The 24,780-nt window shown below is 36.6% G+C and overlaps 1 protein-coding gene across 1 annotated transcript in view; it reads left to right on the forward strand.

Moving 5' to 3' along the window:
• Positions 1 to 1,372: 1,372 nt before the first annotated feature.
• Positions 1,373 to 24,780, forward strand: part of LOC308267219 (cationic trypsin-3-like) — a gene marked incomplete at both ends in the record, with an annotated part of 29,112 nt that continues 5,704 nt past the window's right edge. The window contains one exon of the mRNA XM_080701799.1: positions 1,373 to 1,412. Within this exon, the coding sequence (XP_080557925.1) occupies positions 1,373 to 1,412 (40 nt within the window). The remainder of the gene's footprint in view (positions 1,413 to 24,780) is intronic.

The following is a 24,780-nucleotide window of genomic DNA, read 5'->3' on the forward strand; positions in this document are numbered from 1 at the left end:
TCAAAACCACATCAAGAAAATCATACATAATGACCAGGTAGGATTCATCTCAGGGATGCAAGGCTGGTTCAATATACAAAAATCAGTCCATGTAATACATCAAATAAACATAATCCAAAGATAAAAATCACATGATCATTTCACTTGTTCTCAACCAAGAGCCAACAGAATGGGAGAAGATTTTTACCACCTATGCCTCAGAGAGAGAACTAATATCTAGAATATATAAAGAGCTTAAGAAACTCAACACTAAAAAAACAAATAATCCAATAAAAAAGATGGGCAAGGGAACTAGATAGAAACTTCATGAAAGAAGAAATTTAAATGGCCAATAAATGCATGAAAAAATGTTCAACATCACTGGCAATCAGAGAGATGCAAATCAAAACTGCCCTGAGATTTCACCTAACTCCAACTAAAATGGCAATCATTCAAAACACAAACTACAAATGCTGGTGAGGATGTGGAGAAGTGGGAACCCTAAAATATTGTTAGTGGGATTGTATATTAGTACAACCAGTATGGAAATAAGTATGGAGAATCCACAGAAAAATGGGAACTAATTTACCATTTTACCCAGCAATACCACTACTGGGTATCTATCCAAAAGAAAGCAAACCAAACTACCAAACTAATGCATGTGTATCTATGTTCATAGCTGTACAATTCACCATTGCCAAACTATGGATCCAGCCAAGATGCCCATCAACAGATAAATGGATTACAAAACTATGAAATATGTATATGATGGAATTTTACTCAGCCATAAAAAAAACCAAAGTTATATCATTTTCAGGAAAATGGATGGAACTGGAGGACATTGTGCTAAGCGAGGTCAGTCAGTCACAAAAAGTAAGAAAATGGATGCTTTCAGTAATATGTGAAAGCTAACATGAATGGATCATAGGAGGAACTCCAGGTGAAAAAGTAGATCCTATAGAAGAGCAAACAAGGCAACCAAACTGAGGATATGGGAAGGGAAAGGAGGGAAACTCTCTAAACACATGATGTACATAAAAAAAAATATCGATGTCAATCACTAAGCTAAGCATGGAGGGAGGGAAGGGGAGGGAATGGGATGGGTAGTATGTAATGGGGTGATGTGTACATGTATATCTTCACAAGATTTTTATCCTATTAAGATGTATGAAGTCAATGCACCAATAAAAAAAATGAAAGAAAGTAATGTTTAAATTTGCTGCTGAATCATCTATGTGTCCCAGAATTGAATTCTAAATTTAGATTTGTGAGTTTGCAGTGGAATAACTTTCTGGCACTTATAACTATGAATGTCAGTAATAAACCTGAAAATATAAATATCTGTGGATGAAAAGCCTTCATCTGTTCCCCAGTCCAGATCAAGTGAGTATCCATGAAGACCTTCATCTTTCTTGCAATCCTGGGAGCAGCAGGTATGTCTTTTTCAAGAACAAATTAATAAGTGTTCTTTCTCTGTGTAAGTTTGTGTATTGTGCTAGAAAAATAACAATGGATATTTAATACAGGCCTAAACAAGAGCCTCAGATGTTGACAAAAAATTATGTAGTACATATATGGAGGTAAGTATACTCTTCTTTAGGGGACCAAGATTTGCTGGGAGTAGATAGCACAGAGATACAGAACTCATCCATAATTTCTAGGTAAATTCATGAAAGAGAGACAAGTAAAGTCCATATGAAAATTGTCTTGTCTTTACCTTTCTAAAAATTTGAAGTTATGAACCATGCATAGTGATACATGGTTGTAATCCTGGTATTTGGAAGGCTGAGAAAGGAGGATCAAAGTTTTGAAGTCATCCATAGCTACTTAGTGAGGCCTGTGTAACTTCGTGAGACCCTGTTTCAAAATAAAGAAAAAAATAGGGCTGAGGATATAGTTCAGATGTAGAATACCCCTGAGTTCAATCCCCAATATTGCAAAAAATAAAAAGGACTTAGGAGTTATGAAATCAAACTACTATGTACTTCTAGAAGAAACTGTGAACATAAAAATCAGAGTTTTCAGAACACTAAAGGGCTAGTTATTTATGAAAGGTACAACAGGCAAAGATATGTAATTTCTCAGGAATAGAACCCTGGGCCCATTATTGTGACAATTCTCCTAATGAAAATTTTCTGTTTTAAAGTTCTATAATACTTAATATTAAAAAATAGAGAAGTGTCTATTTCTATTTAGATCTATATATTTTTACTACTAAGCCTGATATCAATTACATATATCTGCCACAATGCATTGAAATATCTTAAATAAGTTATTTTTAAATATTGAGGAAAATAGCACTCATCTAATAGAATTCACAGTTTTTTGCTATAAGATTTTATTGTATTTTTTGTTTACTTTTATTTATTTTATTTTATTTATTTTTTATCCCTCTTTATTTTTTATTTTTTTCCATTTTATTTATTTATTTTTTATTGGTGCATTGTAGTCATATATCAATCACATTGGAGTACAAGACTTGAGAGGATATACAAGCATACATCATTCAATCAGCCCTCATCCAGCCCCCATCCAATTCCCTCCCTCGATCACATACTTGTTTGGTGATTAACTTTGATGCATTTGTTTATGTACCTCCTGCGTTTTAAAGAGGCTCCATCCTCCCCTATTCCATACCCGCTGATTGGTCACCTTAGTTGCTTCACTATAGGGCCCTTTCTATAGCTCGACCTCTTCCTGTTGCCCCTTTCCTCCTAGTTATTGCTGATTAGGGGAAACATCTGATTTTTATTTTCTGCGATATTTCTCTGTGCATGCTGCGTTGCAAGTACTGATCCCACTCTTGATGGCCCCAGTAGTAGCCTGGCTACCCGGTGGACTGATCCAGACCTCGCTGGCTCAAGCAGTGGCCTTGCCTCATGGGAGGCCCCGATTCATGTCTCACTGGCCCCAACACCAGCCTAACCCCTCAGCTGGCTCTGATCCCAGCCTCAGAGGCCCCATTAGCGGCCTTGCCTCATGGCAGGCTTCAATGCCGGCCATTGGCCCCAGCACCAGCCTTGCCTCACAGCAGGCTCCGATCCCGGCCTCACTGGCCCCAGCATCGGCCTAACCCCTCGGCAGGCTCCGATCTTTGCCTCAGAGGCCCCAATAGTGGCCTTGCCTCATGGCAGGCTCCAATGCCGGCCATTGGCCCCGGCACTGGTCTAACCCCTCAGCAGGCTCTGATCACTGTCTTGAAGCTCCAGCACTGGCCTTGTCTCACAGCAGGCTCTGATCCCGGCCTTGCAGGCCCCAACACCAGCCTAACCCCTCGGCAGGCTCCTATCCTTGCCTCGAGGCCCCAGCACCGGCCTTGCCTCACAGCAGGCTCCAATCCTGGCCTCACTGGCCCCAGCACTGGCCTTACCCCTCAGCAGGCTCCAATCCAAGCACCCTCTTTGCCCAACCAATTGTTCCACATTCTTGAGCGTGAGTGGTGGTAACATTCTGCCTCTGGGGTTATGATTTCAAAGGTTCCAGGTGTAATGCATCAGATCTCTGCCTCCTCTGAGTACTGGCCACTGCCATTGCCACTGCCTCCACCATTTCAAATTCTTCCCAGGCTCTTTTTCCACTCTGAATGTTGTCCAGTGTTCCTAAGCATGCGTGACGGTAGCATTCGACATTTGGTGTAATTTCTCCAAAAAAATAAGGTTGGTAGGATCAGATTTCTGCTTCTCCTGAATACAACTCTCCATCGCTATTGCAAAGACCACTTTCAACACTGCCTTTCTCCTTGGTCTCCTCTAAACTCTCTCCTTACAGGTGATGTCCAAGATTCTTAACAATATAGAGAAACAGCAGTCCTCCTTCACAGGGAATTTTTCCATAAGTTCCAGTGCATTTGGATAAGTTTTGTCTGCATCTCCAGTGTCCTGGCATCCGCCACGGCTTTCTTAACTCCTCTCTGATATTTTTCCTTTTTCTTTTTCTTTTTTTTTCTTTTTTTCTTTTTTTTTTTTTTTTTAATAAGAGAAGACAGTATATGTGGTTTGAGGAGGTAGTGGGATCAGGCACTCAGTAGCACTGTGACATGGTCAGTTTCCCCATGGGTCCAGCATGCTCTGCACTACTCCGCCTGAGGCCCAGAGTCCTGTGACCCGGGCCCCAGCTGGCGTGCCCCGCGCAACCTCTGCCCGGGACCTAGGGTACTGGGCCCGGTTTCTCCAGGGGTCGGGTGTGCTATGCGCTGTCCAGCCTGGGGACCAGAGTCCCGCGACCCGGGCCCTGGCTGGCGTGCCCCGCACAACCTCCGCACGGGACCCAGGGTACTGGGACCGGTTTCTCCAGGGGTCTGGAGTGCTATGCGCAGTCTGGTCCAGAGACCAGAGTCCCGCGACCCAGGCCCCATTTAGTGTGCCCCGCATGAACCCTGCCTGGGATCCAGCATCTTACTGTGCCCGGCTTCTCCAGGGGTCTGGTATGCTGCACGCGGTCTGGCCTGGGGCCCAGAGTCCCGCTACCCGGGCCCTGGCTGGCATGCCCTGTGTGACCCCCGCCCAGGACCCAGGGTACTGGGCCCGGTTTCTCCAGGGGTCTGGGTGCTACGCTTGGTCTGGCCCGGGACCCAGAGTCCCGTGACCCGGGCTCTGGCTGGCATGCCTTGCGCCTACTTTTTATTTTTTAATAGTGCATTGTTGTCATATATCTTAATAAGGTACAAGATGTTAGAGGTGTGCATGCACACATCACTCATTTAGCCCTTATCCAATTGCCAGCCATTTACCTCCCTCCCTCTACTTCTCATGGTTAGCTTAGTAATTGACTCTGATATGTTTGTGAATGCACATCATGTGCATTAGAGAATTTTCCTCTTTTTCTATCCTATCCCCCTCAGATGTAAGAAATTTTAACAATGCAGTGTGTCACATTTTAGAAGGTTGAATACATTGTCAATGTTGCAAAGATAAATCAGATAAGTGAAAAATCTTGAAAAGGGAAACTAATAATGTTCTGTAAATTATTTATTAGAAAACTATCCAAATTTTAAGGGGAAAATTTGAGAGAAAAGATAACAAATTTGCATTTTTCTTTTGCGCCAGAATAGTTTCAAGTGGCTTCTACAAATTCTTTCTAGTATCTGGTTGTATCTTTTCCACGCAACAACAGCACACCATCCACCACCTCAAACACACACCAACAAGATTTCTGCAAAGCTTTCTACTAATATGTACTGTTTATATAAGGGTTTTGTATAAAAAAGATTTTTCAGTTCATCATTGGTGATTATCAGTCATTCAGTGTGCATATAATCTGAGTACTATAAATGGGGATGTGCATATGTGAATGGTACATATAAGAAATACATATCAAATTTAAAATCATATTAAAATTTATATCAAATTTAAGATATAAGTTAAAATAGATATTTTTAAGGGTATGAAGATGTGCAAGGTATATATTATTATTATTATTTTTAATCCATACACAGTGAAACCTAACTGTTCTTGGGAGTCTAAAAGAGGATTACAGGTTAAAGAACCAGTTTCAGCAACTTAGTGCAGTCCTCAAAAACCTAGATACACCTTTTTTAAAAAAATATATATAAAAAGGCTAAGTGTGTGGCTTGGGGTCAGAATTATCTAGGATAAATACCAGTTGTATACTTATTATTGTTCTCAAAAAAAAACTCAATTTAGTTTTATTTTTTAATTTTATACTTTTGTTGGTAGAGTATCACAAAGTAAAAATAATGTTGAAAAATACCACAAATCACCAGTTCCCAATGATATGAAATAAAAGAACATTTTATCCTGTTTCTAGTTGATTTTCAAAAACTTCAAGGCAAATTGTAAATTACAAATTGGTGTTTTATAGATTTTCAACTTTTCTCATCAGTCTCCCCAGTGATGGTGATGATGACAGGATCATCAGGGAATACAACTCTCTGCCAAATTCACTTTCCTACCAGGTGTCCCTGAATGCTAGTTTTAACACATGTGGAGGCTCCCTCATCAGTGACCAGTGAGTCCCATAAGCAGCTCACTGCTGCAATCCTGACAAAGCTTAAGTGAACAATACCTATATTTCTTTTCTCTAAGACCAAATTACATTTTAGTCCCATCAAAACACAGTCAGGGTAAATTACATAGTGATTCTTGATGAATAAAGCTTTCAGATCCTCTGAGCCTGACTATTCAATTATTATGTGTTGAGGGACTTTTCTTGGAGCAGCTCTATTAGCTTGGTCATCACACATTTCTAAAAGGATAATCATTGCTAATGAAGTGTTCCTAAAAATAGCTTCAGAACATGAATCAGTTCATATTCTTAACCTTAATCACTGAACCAGGAAAAATTACACATGGAGATAATAAAATGCATCATGCCTCCATTATAACTAAAGAAAGCATAACTCACTTTACTCCCTGAAATTTCCAGTGTATCTCTCTTCTCTCTCATCTCCTAATAACGGTGATTCCCACTGGAGCAGAAATAATTGGTACTAACTAACCTCCACCAATCACATTTTCAGTCAAATACATTTATTGGGGCCCTATGGTTCCTATTTGCATACCTCACTGTTCTAAGAACATTATTGACTGTGATTCTCTCCTAGCAGAGATATTTTGCGACAGACTGGCTCAGTCGAGAATAATAAATCCAGCACTGAATATGGTCACTGAGTCCATTCGGGACCGAGTTTTCTCAGAAAGGTGGGCAAAGGTTTCAGTTGTAGTTCTGCAGCCACTTATCTGCAGCGATTTTTTCCCTTTTTATGAAATAAACTCCTTTATGTTCCTGTTCACTGCGCTAAAAGTGGAGATTCCTCTCCTGGAAAAAATCTGACATGGACACAGGCCTCTTGTAAAATTGACCACTTTATTCTAGACACAAGATTTTTTATATTTCCCCGTGATTCCCTAGTAGAAAAGTGCAAACACCCAAAAATAAATAGTTAAATATACATGTAAATCACCAACCCTGAACAAGACAAAAGTAAGGCCTGTGACATCACAGGTCTTTGTGATTGAAATCAGTCCCATGACCCTGCAGGTGGGTCTTGTGCTTTAAGTCAGCCCCTTTGGCCTTGCCTTGGCCTTGCAGCTGCAGAGGCTTTTAGTGGGCAAATTCCAGAAGAACAAAAGGCACACCCAAAATCACTTGAAGAATTCAGTTTTTAAGAGTTTTCTTTAACCCTTTTGGAACATTTTATTCCTAGGGCTTAGTCCAATGTCCTTCTCTATCTAGCAAACTCCTTTGAGCTGAATGGGGATGAAGTCGGAGATTCTAGCTTTCATACATGTAGTTGGCATAGGGAAATCCGTGTACATTTATGATGATTTAGAGGATTTCAATTCATGTCTGATGGATTTTGTCTGCAATACCATCTGCTGTCTGAACGCTTCACCCTATTAAACACTTAAAATATATTTTAGTAGACAGGACCCAAAAAGCAACATAAAGTTTTTATTATATGTCTTTTGTTCTGTCATAACTATTTTAACCAGGTGGTGTCACCCTGTCTCCAGGCAGTGCTATCACTAGGTGCAAAGGTCAAGATTCCTCCTAGCCTTCAGCTCTATTGTAATGATTAGAATGAAGGTCAAAGATAGGGAGGAATTCTGCATTTGTAATTGCGGTAGCTGGAAGGTTTCCACAGTATCTGAATTCTGACTAAATTTACATCTTTGAGCAAAGCCAAGGGAGTTTAGAGGCTTAGACAAATTACTAGAAAATTTATTTTCCATGGACTCAGTTTCTCCCACAGTCTTGATCTTACATCACTGGAGCAATTCGTGTGGAAACTTAAAAGAATCATTACCAAAAGAATAATAGTTATGAAAGAATATCTAAGAGTGGGGGAGTACTTTGGCCAGAGGCAACGCTCCCTCACAGCTTCTCCTTGAGATGCCCCATCAGTCATGTGTGGGGGCACACGCAGACATCAAGTAAAGCGGGCTGTGGCAATATTTTTCTAAAAAAAGTCCTCGAATGTGCACCACTCTGTAGTAATTCACAAGGCTACCTTGAGTGCAAAATCATCTTTGTAACGGAATGTTTGAAGAGCATTGAATTTGTATTTATACTCATAATAAGGGGTTAGAGTAATTTGAGGAAGGACAAGATATATACTTAAGAAATATTTAAATTTTTATTTCAGCCAAATGCAGATATGTCTGGGAGAACACAACATAAACGTCATAGAGGGTGATGGACAATTCATTGAAGCAGCCAAGATTATCTCCCACCCAAAGTATAATACTCCCATAAATGACAATGACATCATGCTGATTAAACAGAAATCACCTGCCACCATCCACTCTCATGTATCCACAATCTCTCTGCAAATCTAGTATTGATGGATCTCTTGTCCATCTACTGGTACTCAGTGCCTTGTATCTGACTGGAGCAACACCTTGAGCAATGGAGGTGAGTACCATCCACAATCCAAGGACCCATTCTGAGACCAGTAGAGTGAAAGCCATGTTGCTGCTTAACTAAACCATATTTTCTCAAAGGCAAAGCTGCCAATGTCTAGTTATATAAATAAATGACAGATTGTGATGATGATGATGATGATGATGATGATAGCTAGATGATAGATAGATAGATAGATAGATAGATAGATGATACATAGATAATAGTTTTTTTGTTTGTGATGCCAAGGTTTGAACTTAGAGACATTCTAGCTATGAGCTACATCCCCTTACCTTTTTTAATTTGAAAGTGTCTAAATTTCAGAATGCCTCTTTAAGTTGATAAGGCTGTCCTTGAATCTGAAATACTCCTGTTTCAGCCTCCAATGCTCAATTATAGGTGTGTGTCACTATGCCTAGCTAAATAGTTATATACATACATACAATTACATATATATTTATGTATATTATATATATTCTTGTCTTTTTTATTGATTCTGAGAAAGGAATCCATAAGTTATCTAACACTCAGCTATACCCCTAGCTCTATTTTTCCTTCTTTTTAATTTGGTATGTTTTAATCATACATCATAATGGAGTACAAGATGGTAGAGTCATACAGGCACACATTAATTATTTAGCATTTGCAGAATTCTTATTCCATTCTCTACCCCTTCTTCCTTCTCATATTCCTCTTCGTGATTGACTTTGATATGTTTGTGAATGTATATCATGTATATTAGGGAGTTTTCCTCTTCTCCTTTCCCATCATCCTCTGTTAGATTGCCTTTTGTGATTATATAATGTTTTTTTTTTCCAAAACATAGCTGCAGTAAGTTACTGAGGGCCTTGTTAAGTTGCTGAGACTGGCTATGATCCAGCCATCCTTATGACTGAGACTCCCAGAGATTATAGGCTTATGCCAATGTACCTGGCTATATAGATTATTTTTTGAGACCATGTAGAAGACACAATAAATAATCTTATTGTACTAATATTATGCATTTAATTGAAGTATAAGTAGTGATGTGAAGATAACTATAAACTAAGAAGAAAAAAATCAGAGAAAAGTTTTTGAAACTGCCTAGGGCTTGCACATACTTTAGAATATATGTCTCTGATTTTGAGATCTGTGTCCAATAATTTTATTTTATATCAAGAAAATGTATTAATTAGAACTAATGAGATTATTTCTTAGAAAAAAAGTATTCTCCCAAATTTGAAGAGATCAGCTAATTTTAAGAAAGAGTTAAAGAGTTAAAATATTCTAAAAGAGATGCAAAACAATAAGAAAAATATGTGGGAACATTGTAAGTAATCTTTCATTTCACTCTTGCACTCCACTGTCAAATATCCTGATCTTCTCCAGTGTTGGATGCCCCTGTTCTCTCAGATACTGTTTGCCACAAGGCCTACTCTGGCATGATAACTGTCAACATGTTCTGCCTGGGTTTCCTGGAGGGTGGAAAGGACTCTTGCCAGGTAAGTGTCTTGGTATTCCTTATCAGTCTAGCTCATTATCACTTTTTGCCACTTGATTTATCTTTTCATGAAAGATAGAGGATTTGAAAATTGTCTGTGGAGCTGACTATGAAAAACTAGACATATGTTCATAAACATAACAAAGTCAATCACTAAGCCAAAAATAAGAAAGAGGGATGGAGGAATGAGGTGGGAATTAGAGAAGGGCTAAATGAGTGATATGTGAATGTATACCTCTACCATCTTGTACCCCATTAAGATGTATAACAACAATTCACCAATGGAAAATAAAATTAAATTAACAAAAAGATTAACAATAACTCTGAGATAAATTAGAAGTATTCTCTTAATGATAATGATTGTTACTGTTAAAGGATGTTATACCCACAGTTCAGTTGTACTAGGGCAGTTGGATGGGCTGTTGAACAGGCAAAGAAATTGCCCACAGAAACATGGCAAATATATGACATATTGAAGAACAATTCCAAGAACACGGCACACATATAATATATTAGAGAACAATTACAAGAAATCAGTGACTCTCCACAAAGAGCTCTGACCCTCATGATGCCTGAAAAGCAGCACCTCCTTCCTTCACAGGACTTCTCCAGAATGTAGGACATTCATCCCACTCAGTGCTTGTCTATGTGGCTTGTAGGATAGTGACACATAATTTCTCTATAGTGAGCTCAGTTCCATAAATGCTTGTCACTGAGAAGCAGTATTTTATGTTAGGCTGCAGAAGCTGTGCCACTGTCACCATTAGCTTGGTTAATCTGCATAAATGGCTAGCACCCCAAGGATCAACTGTTCTGGTGTAAGTGCAAAAAAACAGCTTTCTACACACAATAGTAACTTGCCCTGGTTTTTAGTGTGCATAATGGAAAGCCAATTTCCTTCAAGATCATGTTTCTGAACATTCTAGCATAATCTTACAATCAAGATTCTCTTAACTTGGCTAGATTTTGAAGAAAAGGGAGGTTACATCCTGGGCCTTAGTGCTTTACTGTGGCTCTGTTGTAGAATAATATATTGGCAATTGGATACACAGAAGTTAGTTATATTAACAGTACACTCAGACTCCCTTTCTTGGTGATTTTCGAATGGCACCCTTGTTAAAGAAGCAGAGGTAATGGGACAATATTAATGATCTCCTGTCCTCACCTTTTCTTGCCATATGTATATATTAAGATAAGAACAGTGGCTATAAGGAAAGAAGATGAAAAATAATGATAATAAAGAGATTGAGGGCTGAATCTCAAGAGGTAGATAAGTTGTTCATGGAGGATCCGCAACCTGAATAATGGTTTTTGAAGTATAATGATTTATCTTGGATTCCATTCTACCATATGGGCATGAACAATTATCTGATTGCATTTTCCTTCTTCCTCAGTGTGACTCTGGTGGCCCTGTGGCCTGCAATGGAGAGCTCCAGGGTATTGTATCCTGGGGCTCTGGATGTGCTCTGAAAGGCCATCCTGGTGTCTACATCAAGGTCTGAAAATACCTGGAATGGATTCAAGAGACAATAGCTGCCAACTAAACAACTTCATCTTTTTTTATTGTTCACCCCTGTTTAGTGAACTTTGTTTCCTTGTGTGCTTGAAATTAATATCTAAATAAAAACATTGTGTTCTTCGCCACACTAGTCCAAGGATAATCCTTGCTTTATTTCAATGAGATTTCTCTTACAATTTTCTGCTTTTTAAGTAATTTTTTCATACCATTATTTCATCTGTTAAATTCTTATGGCTTCATTACCAATCCTACAGTCCTTAATTCCCCTCCAGTCACTCATTTGGAGTCTCTGCTCATTTATCTAATATTGCTCTATTTTAAAATATCTCTCTAGTTCCCACCTATAAGAGAAAAATACATGTACTCCTTTTTAGAGACTGGCTATACTTTCTTAACATAATATTCTCCAGTCCTTACCTTATCATTTTGCAAATGATGTGATTTTGTTTATCTTTATGACTGATTAAAATTTCTGTCTTTGTTTATACCAAAGTTTTGTTATTCATTCATCTGTTGATAGACACCTAGGATAGTTCCATAATTTGGTTCTTATAAATTGTGCTTCTCTTAACATAGGTATGCAGGATTGAGTATAATAATCTGATCTTACTTTCTTTAGAAGATTTTTAATGTATTTTAATATATGTATGTGTGTATGTGAAAAATATGTCTATATATGAATTAGTATATATTCATATTTAATGAAATATTAGTCACTTAGATTATTTAGGATGTGGCAATTTGAAGATAAATAGTGCCCCTCATTTCAATATTATCAAAACAGATTTGTCTTCAAAGATGCAAAATTTCAAATGAAAATGAAACAAACATATTAGTTTTTTTAAAGACACCATTAAGCTCAGGAATGATAATTTGCCCATACAAAATAATATCCTGGTAGGCAGTTTGAGATTTAATTTATATGTGTAGAATCTGCGTAGTGCCTCCAGCTAGAAGTTACTAGTCCTTCAGATTCACTCATTCTAGGTATTTTTGTCATTTTTTTATTTCTGATCATTCTTCTTTGGGATTTTCCAGAATTAAGTTTATCCTTCAATTTTACATTTAAGTTTGACTGATCTCACAGTGTATCCCTTTTTATATTTGTTCCAACAGAGTTGAAAACATGGACTCTAAAATTAGGCTGCTTAAGTTTGAACCCTGAATTAACCAGAAAACTATGAAACTCTGAAGAATTGCATTTGGCTTGTCTGCGCATCCCCCTTCATTAGTCTGCCTTTCACTGCTGTAAGCAAGAGCAAATTAGAGCAGTTTATTTGGGTTCACAGCTTTAAAGGTTACATGGTAAGCTGTCTCTAAAGCAGAAAGATACATGGTAGGATGTGGTAGGGGAACACAATTGAGCTCATGACAGTCAGGAGAGTGAGAGATGTGAGAGAGAGAGAGAGAGAGAGAGAGAGAGAGAGAGAGAGAGAGAGAGAGGATGAGAGAAGAAGAAGAAGAAGAAGAAGAAGAAGAAGAAGAAGAAGAAGAAGAAGAAGAAGAAGAAGAAGGAGAAGAAAGAGGAAAAGGTAGAGGAGGAAGAGGAGAGAAATAAGACAGTGACATAGGAGGGGCCAGGGATAGATACATTCCCTCAAGGCCATGTCCCTGGTACCCAGTTTTTATTACCTTTTATCCTTGCTGCATTAGAGACCAGAATTTCAAAACATGTTCTTGGAGGGACATTCCATATCCAAACCACAACACTTTCTGACCAATACAGCAAAACATTTTAGGTGTTATTCTGCAAGTACTCTAAGATTATATGAATGGACACCCCTTCCACAGTGAATGAGATATAGAAAATACTCCAATAAACTTCAGTTGCTTTATCAAAAAGCAGTGCTCTGCATTACCTTGTTAAGAGCAGAGTCTGAAGTACAATTTCCTGTGCTGGAATCTTGATTCCACCAGGAACTTTCTGTATGATTGTGGAAAAGCCCAAGGACTTGTTTTGCCTTAGGTCTAACAACAGTGAAGTGGGAATGATAAAGATATCTTCTATGGTTGTTATTAAGCTTTCTAAATATGTATATTGCTAGTGTAGGAAGAAAACAGTGCCCCCCCCCCTTACTAACTGGCTACATTCCAAGACTCCAGTGGATTCCTGGTGCAGAATCCCATATGCTGTGTTTTTTCTAATACCTACAGTTAACCATAATAAACTAGTCAGAGTGAAAGTTCTGTGAGTTTAAAAATATAAAATAATTAAATACATGTATAAAATGAACAAAATTATTTATAATATAAATAAATAAATTCTAGATTTTTTCATTTAATATTTTCGGCACTGAATGACAGGAACCATAAAATATGAAAATGGAGATAAATAAAAAACACTATATCTGAAACATGAAATAATAAAGGCTATTATTATTCTTTTACTTTCTTTTTTATTGATTGTAATCTCAAATAAGAACAAAGTTCATTTTCTCAGGAGAGTAAATTCTTCCTTATAATAATTAAAACTTGGGTATATAAAGTAAAGCTACCATAAGATAAATGACATATTTGTGCAGAGTCAATTTTAATTAAACATTAAGGCTACAGGGTTCATTATATTTTTTAAGAAAAATGTTCACAACTGAACCAAGAATATACCTAGGATTTTGGTTTAGGACTGTAGGAACCTGGAATTCTGTTCTCTAATCTTGCTGAAATATATATTTCTATTTTGGAAACTAGCTCTTACTAGGTGTGTCTGTGGCTTCAAATCCCATAACATTCAGGAAAATAGAAAAAAACTGATATCTAAATTTACTGATTTGTTTTTGTATCACAGAATTGAATCTGCATTTGGATTTTTGAGCTACTGTCATAAGAACCTGTACCAGAGAGGAAAAAAGTGACAAAGACATGAAGCACAGATTCAATGGGAAAACCAGAGGACCACACTCAGAGGTGAAGCCCCACTGGCTTCGTTTCTACAGACCTCATTGTCACTCTAATTAGGAAGGTTACATTCAGACACAGCTGAATATGTTCAGAAAGTTCATGAGATAAAGTTAACAAGTTAACTGCTGAGGATGTACAGAAGGACCTTGAGGCAATGGTTAACAAGTGACATACCTGGGAGTTTGTGACAGCAAGAAAAACCTTGGAGAAGCAAACTGCCTTCAGTAAATTTAATAGTGTGATCATTTCAATTTCTTCTAGAGTTTCCAAGAAAAGTTTGTTGAATATTTAAAGAAGTTTATTAGAAAGATAGAAATATGGAAAATAGAAATACAGCCCCATACCAGAGTGGCATGGAGGGGTGACTCGAATGAATACACCCTTAATTATTTATTTTTGAAAGAGGGTTTCACTAAGTTGCAGAGGGCCTGAGTAAGTAGCTGAGGCTGGCCATGAACTGTGATCCTCCTGTCTCAGCCTCCCAAGCACTGGGATTACAATTGTGAGCCACCATGCCTGGCTTGTTTTGTTCTCTGTAACTGCAAACAAAACAAATTCACTGTGTCTAGAGCTTAAAAAATGTAACTGCAAACAAAACAAATTCACTGTGTCCAGAGCTTAAAAAAAAAAGGTTCAGCCTTATAAGTCACTCAGTTCATACACAAGCCAGGCCAGATTGGCAGGGACTAGAGAAGTCCCAGCTGAGGGCCATTGGGCTGGAGCCAGGTCAGGACCACGCAGGACCATGGACACAAGTCTTCTCACCTGACAGCAACCGATGATTCAGACCAGAGAACCAAAGCTGAGATTTGTCTCTGGATCCCTCTTGAATTAGTATTCTGTCCTCTTAGCATAAACCACAATAACTCTCAACTCGCTTCCTGACCTGCTGATATTTACAACGTTGCTGCCACGGCTTCAGCCCAATGAGAGGATGAAAGCTCCGTGGTCCTTCACTCCTTCCTCTTCACAAAACACGCAATGCACCAGTTACACGACTAAAAACTGGCCATACTTAGAGCTGGAATTTCAAGTTTTAGCACAAAGATTTCTTAACCCACACTGAGCTGAAACTCCACTCTTCCATTAATCTTTGAAATCTTTTGAAAAAAATAAAATGGGACTTTGCAAATGGTCTGAATTATGTAATGAATTCCACTAGTGTGGAATTATAATGCACTGATTAAAAAAAGGAAATAAATAAGTAAAATGGAACTTGGCAACCAAGAAAAACAAAAAACCTCAAATCTCAAGACAAGACCAGAGAATTGCTTAGTGAGTAAGAGAACTTCCATGCTAAAAGTTCCTAGCTTTTTGGGGTAGTGAAACAGTCCACAGCCCAAGACCTTTTCTGTTTGTTTTCAAAACAAGAATCATGATCCCATCCAACTAATGAATTCAGTAAAATCTTCCTCTCAGGCTCACTTCATTAAATGTGCATTTTTTTAACCTCCTACCATTTCCTCTTTTACCATTTTCTCATCTTATACTCTCCTCTGAATCCCTTGGGATCTTGTTTCTAAGTCCCCTTTCTTCAGCCACTAATAACTTTGACAAATCCCAAAACTCTATTTTTCTCATTCTTATTGACTTCTTCGAGGTTTTTGTTAATTCCTCAAAAGTTCTCGGTTTCCTTGATTTTTATTTTCCAGAATACTGTTCAGGGTCTTTTCCAACTTTTCAAATCCACATGGCTCTACTTCCCTCTTTTTCTTCTCCTCTCCCCCCAAACATCCCTTCTTAGGGGAAGATTTGGGAGTGGTTGAGCAGATGGCAGAATCCAAGGCGTTCAGCAAAGGAGACTGTTCTTTCAGAGTGTGGGTCAGGTTCCTTCTCTGCTGGTCGTCCGGTGCCCTGGCATATGTAACTCAGTGGGCAATGCCCGAGGTGAGTCCCCGAGCATCTTGAAAAAGAAATTCAGAAAACACTTTCACTTAGGATCTCCCATAAAAAAATAAAATACTTAGAAATAAACTAGACCAAGGAGGGAAAAGATAATTTATAATTTACACAGTAAATTATATAATTTACACAGTAAATTATAAAACACTGAGAAAAGAAATTGAAGATCTTAGAAGATTTTAGAAGATGGAAGGATCTTCCATGTTCATGGATTGGCAGAATAAATATCATTAAAATGGCCATCCTTCTAAAAGTGATCTACAGATTTAATGCAATGTCCACTAAACTACCAAGATCATTCCTCACAGACATAGAAAAATCAGTCCTTAAATTTATCTGGAATAGCAAAAAGCCAGGAATAGCCAAGGTAGTTCTCAGCAACAAAATCATGCAGGAAAAATCACAATACCTGACTTTAAACTATACTACAAAGCCATTGTAATAAAAACAGCATGGTACTGAAAAAAAAAAAAAAACAGATACATAGACCAATGGAGACAGAATAGACGACCCAGAAACAAGTCCACACACTTTTGGCCAATTGGTTTTTGACAAAGGGGCTAAAAACATACACTGGAAAAAAGATAGCCTCTTAAACAAATGGTGTTGGCAAAACTGGTTAACCATATGCAGAAAACTGGAAATTAATTTCTCTTTCTCACCCTGTACAAAAGTCAATTCAAGATGGATCAAAGACTTGGAAATTAAACCAGAGACCTTGAAGCTCCTTGAACAGGGCATATGTCCAACACTGCAACACATAGGCACAGATAAACATTTTCTCAACAAGACCCCAAAGGCACATCAAAATAAAAGGCAAATCAATACATGGGACTGAATGAAACTGATGAGCTTCTGTTCAGCAAAGGAAACTGCCAAACACTTTCCAAAAACTTATTGCAAAGTTAGAAGGTGAATAAGGTGCTGAAATATTTTATAGAGAAACAAAAAATATTACTATTTTAGAAAGAAGGAAGATTTATTTCATCTTTTAGGAAATTCAGAGGCATATGTTGGGTTCACTTGTTTGTTTGTTTGTTTGTTTCTTTCTTTCTTTTATTTGAAGGTACTAGGGGTAGAACCCAAAGGATTTCTACCTCCGGGCTATACTCCCAGATTTTTTCTATATTTTATTTGGAAACAGGGTCTCACTAAGTAGCTGAGGCTGGCTTTGAACCCGTGTGATCCTCCCAAAAGCGGGGATTACAAGCGTGTGCTACCACGCCCGGCTCACTTGTTTCTTGGGTAGTAGCCACAGCCACAGTATTTAGGTCATGGAAACCGGAAGCAGGATAGTGGGAGCAGAAAAGGGACAAATATAGAGTATTCACATAAACTTCTACCTGTCCTAGGATTCATCCACCCTCCAAAAATATTCTTTTTATTAGCATGCATAGTCTGTATATGACAAATTTATAAATTCACCTTAGGGCAGACCTTCAAGTGAGCATTAAGGCTATTTCAGAAGCTCTTAGTTTGTACCTTGTTCTTTCTTCATTTTGTTTGACTTGATTCCTTACCTTCTATTTCAAGTGTTGAAGTACCATAAATCTCCAAGGGAAACAAATTCTCCTTTTTAGAATTTCCCCACATTCAACAGTAGTTTAAATCCAGCAGGGTTGAAGTGACTAGTGATGCATTAGGTAGGAAAGTGGTTATAGATGTTAAAGCAAAATAAAAATGGAATCTAGGGAGAAGAAAAGAATATAAAATTGCCCTAAAAGACATCAGTTTCTTTCTGCTATATAAAATATAAATACAATTGCTTGAGACCAATATGCCCCAATTAAGACTCAAGATTAAATATTCCTTTGAGTCTCTATTAAGCCAATTGTGTGAGAAAAATAGCCAAACAATACAGACTAATTAAATATAGGTGCATGGCTCTAAGACACATATTTTGAAATTAGGAAAAGAAGTACAAATACCAAGTCAATTTTCTGGGCAAAAGGAATATGATCATAACTTATAGAACCATACTGCGGAAGGAGACCTGCATACACCACACCATGGAGCATAGGGGATACCAGAGGGACTCCAAATAATGGAAAGGAAACCTCAGCAAAGTTTGAATGGAAATATAGGAGAAGAGGAAGGCTCAATTTGATTAATGAGGGTCAACATCCAAATATGTGTAAAAGTATGAATATGGCATGGTTACTCTGGACAATCATTGGTGGGAGGGGGGAAGGGAAAACGGGTGTGGTGGGGAGAGGACCCCAAGTACAGTTTAAATGTATACCATTTATTTTCAATAAAGATATGTATAAAAATAAATAAATAAAAACTCATTGCTGTCATTGAGTAGAGAAGTTTTCTATCAATTGAAAAAAGAATAAATTATTTAAGGAGTCTGGGAAATTTCAATTCAATTTTCTGTAGTTATGCAACATGGGATGATTCACATTGTCTTAGTAGAATACAGTTTCATATCTAAGCACCTATACTATGTATATGGATACCTTTTTAGATATGTTTTTCATCTTACATAAATAGTAATTGAACACACAGATATGGTGGGATAGCTCACATCAATTCCATATTCACCTGAATTCTTCAAAAGGGAGCATTCTTGTAATCACTTTGACTTACTTACCTATTCTGTACCCTCCAGACTCATCCCTTGACAGGCAAGCACCACAGGCACCATAAATTGTGACTTATCAGTGATGTGACTCATCGGTGATCCTTGTCATTTTTCTGACCATCTGCTTATCACCATGTTTCCCATGTAATAGTGCTCATCACAATTCATCTTCAACATGATTTTACAGTGTATTGAGATGACTTTTTTGTTTAAAAGTATGCATTTTTTTAATGGTACTGGGGTTCCTGGAAACCCTTCTACCTCCGGGATACACTCCCAGACCTATTTTTTTATATTTTTATTTGGAAACAGGGTCTCTTAAGCCAGCAAGGCTGGCTTCGAACTTGTGCGATCCTCCTGTCTCTGCCTCTCAAGTGCGGGGATTACAAGCATATGCCACCATGCCTGGCCTAAAAGTATGCATTAATTTTAATGTGCATTAGATAAATGTTGTCAACACATGAAAAGTCAATGCTATTGCTTAAGCAGAGACTAACCAAAAGAAGTACATTTAAAATCAAAGTATGCTAAGTTATTTACACACACACACACACACACACACACACACACACACACACAGAGTAAGGTAGTAAGTTATGAGAATGGTATGGATAAAATGGCTTCTGGAAATCATAATTGGCGTTTTCCCCACATGCCCGATACTGCTTTAGATGACTAAAGAGCCAGTACATTAGCAAGACAGAAATGCATTTCTTTGTTTCACTTTGTAGAGAAGAGGTAAGCAGAGATTGCAACAGATCCTAGATTATTGCCTTTATCCCTAGGTATGATTAGGCAAGCCTCAGTCTTTCCCTTCTAGAAGAAGTCAAATAACTACAATGCACCAATATAAAATAAACACATAAATAAAAAATAAAACAAATACAATCCCCTCTTCCCTTATAAATCTTATTCAATCATTATTTTAATGCATATTATTTAAATATGAATATGCCATTTTATATTTTTATAGAAAGTTATCCTTTTTATAGAAAATAACTCAAAATTAGATGTTTTTTCCTGCCACATAATGTGACATACGCCTGTAATTCCAGAATTTGGGAGGCTGAAGCAGGATTTTAAGTCCAAGCCAGTGTGAAGTAAGATGGCAAGACCTAGTTTTAAAATAAAAATGTCTTAGGGTTGTATCTCTCAGGTAGATGGTCCATGAGTTGGAATTATTTTAATATTAATTTAACATTCAATATTTTTAAGGATATAAATGCAAAAGTCTCCAGCCTTAAGGAAACTCATTGTTGTAAATAAATCAATCTTATACATATTAATTTATATGCATTTTTATGATTTACAGAACTCAGTAGAGAATAATAGTTTACAATGGTTCATTAATTTTTCCATTTTTTTCACAAGTTCTAGTTCTTACAATATAAAGCAACTCATTTTCTCCTTCATTAACTGCACTCATTTTAAATTGTGAGCCTAAATGCCTTCAACAACACAAACCAAGAGTTAATATTTAGCTTCTCATATGAAATTTTATGCAAATTATATGTGTGTATACATATATATGATTTGCATATTAAATTAATCTTGAGATTCACTCACTCTGGGTACTTGGTTCCTTCTTCATTATATAATTGCTGCCAAAACAATATTTATTGAATGGCCAGAATTAGTCCAGTTTGACCCTGAGTTGACAGAGCTCACACTGTATCTCTTTATTTTTTTAATCACAGTGAAAGACATTGGCCCTGTATGAGGCTGTTTGAGTGTTGAATGCTGGGACTACCTCTTAGCAGCTAGGAAGCACCATGAGAAGTATTTGACTCCTCTACACCTTCTGTTCCTCAAACTTGCTGAAATGGTGAAAAGTACAGAACCATATTTATGGGGATGTCTGTGACAGCTGAAACAATGGATGCATGGACAACCCTTCCATGATTCCTGATGCATAGGAAATTCTCAAGCTACACTTATATTATCATCTGCCCACAATTCTGCATGGCCTTCGTGTGTACATTCATTCTGAAGCCCAGTTTTCTCTGATGGAATCCTGACTCCACCAGGATCTTGCCTGATTGTCACCAAGTCTAACCAGCAAACTGGTGATGATGAAAGCTTCAAGTGAGTTGATGATCAGAATTATTAACTTATCATAGAAAGGACTTAAATAAGCTAGTGCCCTCAGTGTTCATAGGAATTCATTGCCAGACCCATTGGATTTCTGAAACTTCAGATAGTGCCAAAATTTGGTTAAACAAATATGCATGTGATCAGTTTTAATTTATGATCTAGGTATATAAGTACATTAAGATGAGTTTAAAATTAAAAGAGTATACCAATATAATGTCACAAAAGTTAATTTAAATTTTTAAATTATGTTTTATAGAAATTTATGTTTAAAATTTTGGGGTCCTGGTTAACTATGGGTAACTAAATCTAAGAAATAAGAAACTGGAGACAAAGTGGGTTCACTATTCACTGAAATAGAGTAAGCACCAGACAAATGCCAGTAGGAATAATTTTTACTTCCCCATTTTATATATTTTAATTTCCAATAAAAAGAATATTTTCCTTTTCCAAGGAAAACATGCTTTCTCTATTAATAATAACATTTAGCCTAGATGTACAAAATAAAACAATGTATATATTTGTGTTAGAGCCTATGGTAAACACAAAGGGTACATAGTCTGTTATTTCTTAGGACAAAAGTACACATGTGAAAAATCAGGTACCTAGGATATTTGTATGGGAATGCAAAAACCTGGAGATTTTTTCCTGTGACCTTAATCCACCCTCTTTTTCTATCAACCTTCTTTTTACCAGGTGGGATTCCTGGCAACATTATATACTTAATCCTGAAAAATTACAACATTCTAAATAATTTCTAGTGGAGGTTAATTAAGCAATTATAATACATATAAATAATATATAAATATATTTATATAAATATAAATAATATAATAAATAATAATATATAAATAGAAATAATATATATACATATGTGTAAATATATATATGTAAATATATATGTATGTATATGTGTGTGTGTGTATATATATATACATACATATATATATATATATATATATATATATATATATATATATTTTTTTTTTTTTTTTTTTTTTTTTTGGTACTGGAATTTCTGGAAACCCTTCTACCTCCGGGCTACACTCCCAGACCTATTTTATATATTTTTATTTGGAAACAGGGTCTCTCTTTTTCTTTTGGTGGTACTGGTTTTCCTGGAAGCCCTTCTACCTCCAGGCTACACACTCAGGCCTAATTTTATATTTTTTATTTGGAAATAGGGTCTCTTAGACCAGTGCACCTGGCTTGGACCCTGCGCAATCCTCCTGTTTCTGCCTACCAAACGTGGGGATTACAAGCGTGCACCACCACACCCGGGTATAGCATATATTTTAACAAAAAAAAAGCATTTGTTCATTTGTCCAATCACTTACTCATCTGTGATATTCCTGAATCTGTACAGAAAAACATATATTGTGAAACAAAAAGTACAAACCCTGCCTACCTGCTGTATACATCCTGATTGGTACATATAAAACAAAGAAATAGAACCCCATACTGAGCAAGAAAAATGTTTTGTAGAAAAGGTATCTAGATAATATGATGAATGCCTGGCAATTAAATACTGCTTCTAAAGAACAGAGAACAGTGTCAAAATTGTATCAAACCATGCTGCAGTGTAAAATGAAGAGACATTCTGAAAAATAAAAGATTACACTAAAGTATACCGAATATAAACAAACCCCTAATTCCTTATTCTGTAAGATCCTGGGAGGCATGGCCTTTTGCTGCCCATGAGAAAATGAAAAAAGGTAACACTCTGAGATTAGGAGCTACAACATAGGAACAAGTACTTTATTTGTTGTGTCTAATTTTAGTGATAGATAAATTTATCTCTCCCTTGGAAACCTGGAAAGGCTACTCTTAATTTTCAACTTTATGTTTATAGCCATTTATATCTCTCTCCAATGAAGTAATATCCCTATTTAGAAGCTTCACTAATTAGGTAAACACACATTCTTTTTTTTATAAGATCTCATGAGAAGAATTTTTTATTTCCACCAGTCACTTTCCATAATCTAGTTGTATGAGCAAACAATAAACCTCAACATGTGTTTAATATCTAAAAACGTTTAGCTTCATAAGAAAAGCATATCTCTTTTCCCTTAGTAATGTACATAATTCATCATTTTAATTTAAAACATTCTCTTATGACGACTAATATTTTACATGTTATTTAAATAAAAAATCACCCATTGTCTGAGTTTTTTTAGTCTTGCTTGACCAGGCTTGGTAGTACATGTGTTTAATTTCAGTACTTCAGAGACAGAGATAGGAGGATCACAGATTCTAAGAGTGCACAGTGCCTTGGTAAGGCCCTGTTTCATATAAAAAAAAATAAAGGGAAACAAGTCTTGTTTGTAAATTTAATTTAAAATACCAATCTTTTGAAATGAAATACATGCAAAAGCCATCCGTTGAAATATACCATTTTTCTACATTACTTTTTAAAATTTACTTTGATTCAATTTAATTTTATTAGCATAGTTTTATTGGTATATTATAATCATACATCATGATTAAGTTGAGAATGATAGAGCCATACATGCCCAGAAAATGTGTTGAGCCTTCCCCAAGTTGCCACCCTCCTCTCTCCTCCTCATACCTTCTATGGTTGGAATTGCATTGTGGTTGAAATTGGCAAATGCATGCATGTATGTTATGTGCATTGAAGCATGTCCCTCTTGTAGCCTTTCTTACAATCCCACCTTCCTCAGTTAAGTCCCCTTCCTCAATCCAGTAAGATTTCTTCTCCTTAATGCTGGTTAGGATGCGAGAAGTAGAAACTCTGATATTGTTGGTGGGATTACAAATTACAATACAAACACTATATAAGATATAGTGTTTTATATATGTATGCTAAACTGTAATTTACAAACTGGGAACACGAAGTAATTAATAACAGTAATTATCTAAAGAAACATACTATAATAAAAGGTATTAAAACATATGTATTACTACTTTCTAGAATTTTCATGTAAAATTTTATTGTCTGGGTTCACTGAGGATAAATGAATCTATGAGAATGGGAAATATGACAGGAAAGGACTCCTATTTCCCTGACATGAATTAACTCCAGGTATTATAAAGTTTGATTTATATTTTTTAATCCATTGTAATTTCAAACATGAAAAATATTATTATTCCCAAGAGGACAAGTAGTTTTTACTAATAATGAAAGGTAACCAGAATATAAAATATTAGAAATACCATAATATGAAGTATATGTTTGTATACTAGTCAATATTAAACACATAAGGGCACAGGGTTCAGGACATTCTTTAGGACAAAAATTCCTATTTGTGACAACCAAACAACTAGGATTTTTACAGGATCAATGGAAATGCTCTGCTCTGTCATCTTATTCCAATATATTTTCCTATTTTAAAAACACTTCCTACCAGGTGTGTTCATGACTTTTATTCCCATAACCTTCTGGAAAAATGGAAAAAAGTATGTTTATATTTGCTGCTGAATCATCATCTATGTGTCCCAGAATTGAATTCTAAATTTAGATTTGTAAGTTTGCAATGGAATCACTTTCTGGCACTTATAGCTATGAATGTCAACAATAAACCTGACAATATAAATATCTGTGAATGAAAAAACCATCATCTATTCCCCAGTCCAGATCAAGTGAGTATCCATGAAGACCTTCATCTTTCTTTTAATCCTGGGAGCAGCAGGTATGTCTTTTTAAAGAACAAATTTATAGGTGTTGTTTCTGTATGTAAGTTTGTGCACTGAGCTGGAAAAAATAACAATGGATATTTAATCAAAGAGCTTCAAATGTTGACACAACAGTATGTAGCACATATATAGAGGTAAGTATACCCTTCTTGTCCCATCAAGGTTGTGGGACCAGCATTCACTAAGAATAGAGAGCACAGAGATACAGAATTCATCGAAAATTTCTAGGTAAATTCATAAAAGAGAGACAAGGAAAGTCCATATGAAAAATGTCTTTAATGTCCAAAAATTTGAAGTTATAAGCCA

Source organism: Muscardinus avellanarius, assembly GCF_963383645.1.
Source record: "Muscardinus avellanarius genome assembly, chromosome: 9".
Classification (NCBI taxonomy): domain Eukaryota; kingdom Metazoa; phylum Chordata; class Mammalia; order Rodentia; family Gliridae; genus Muscardinus; species Muscardinus avellanarius.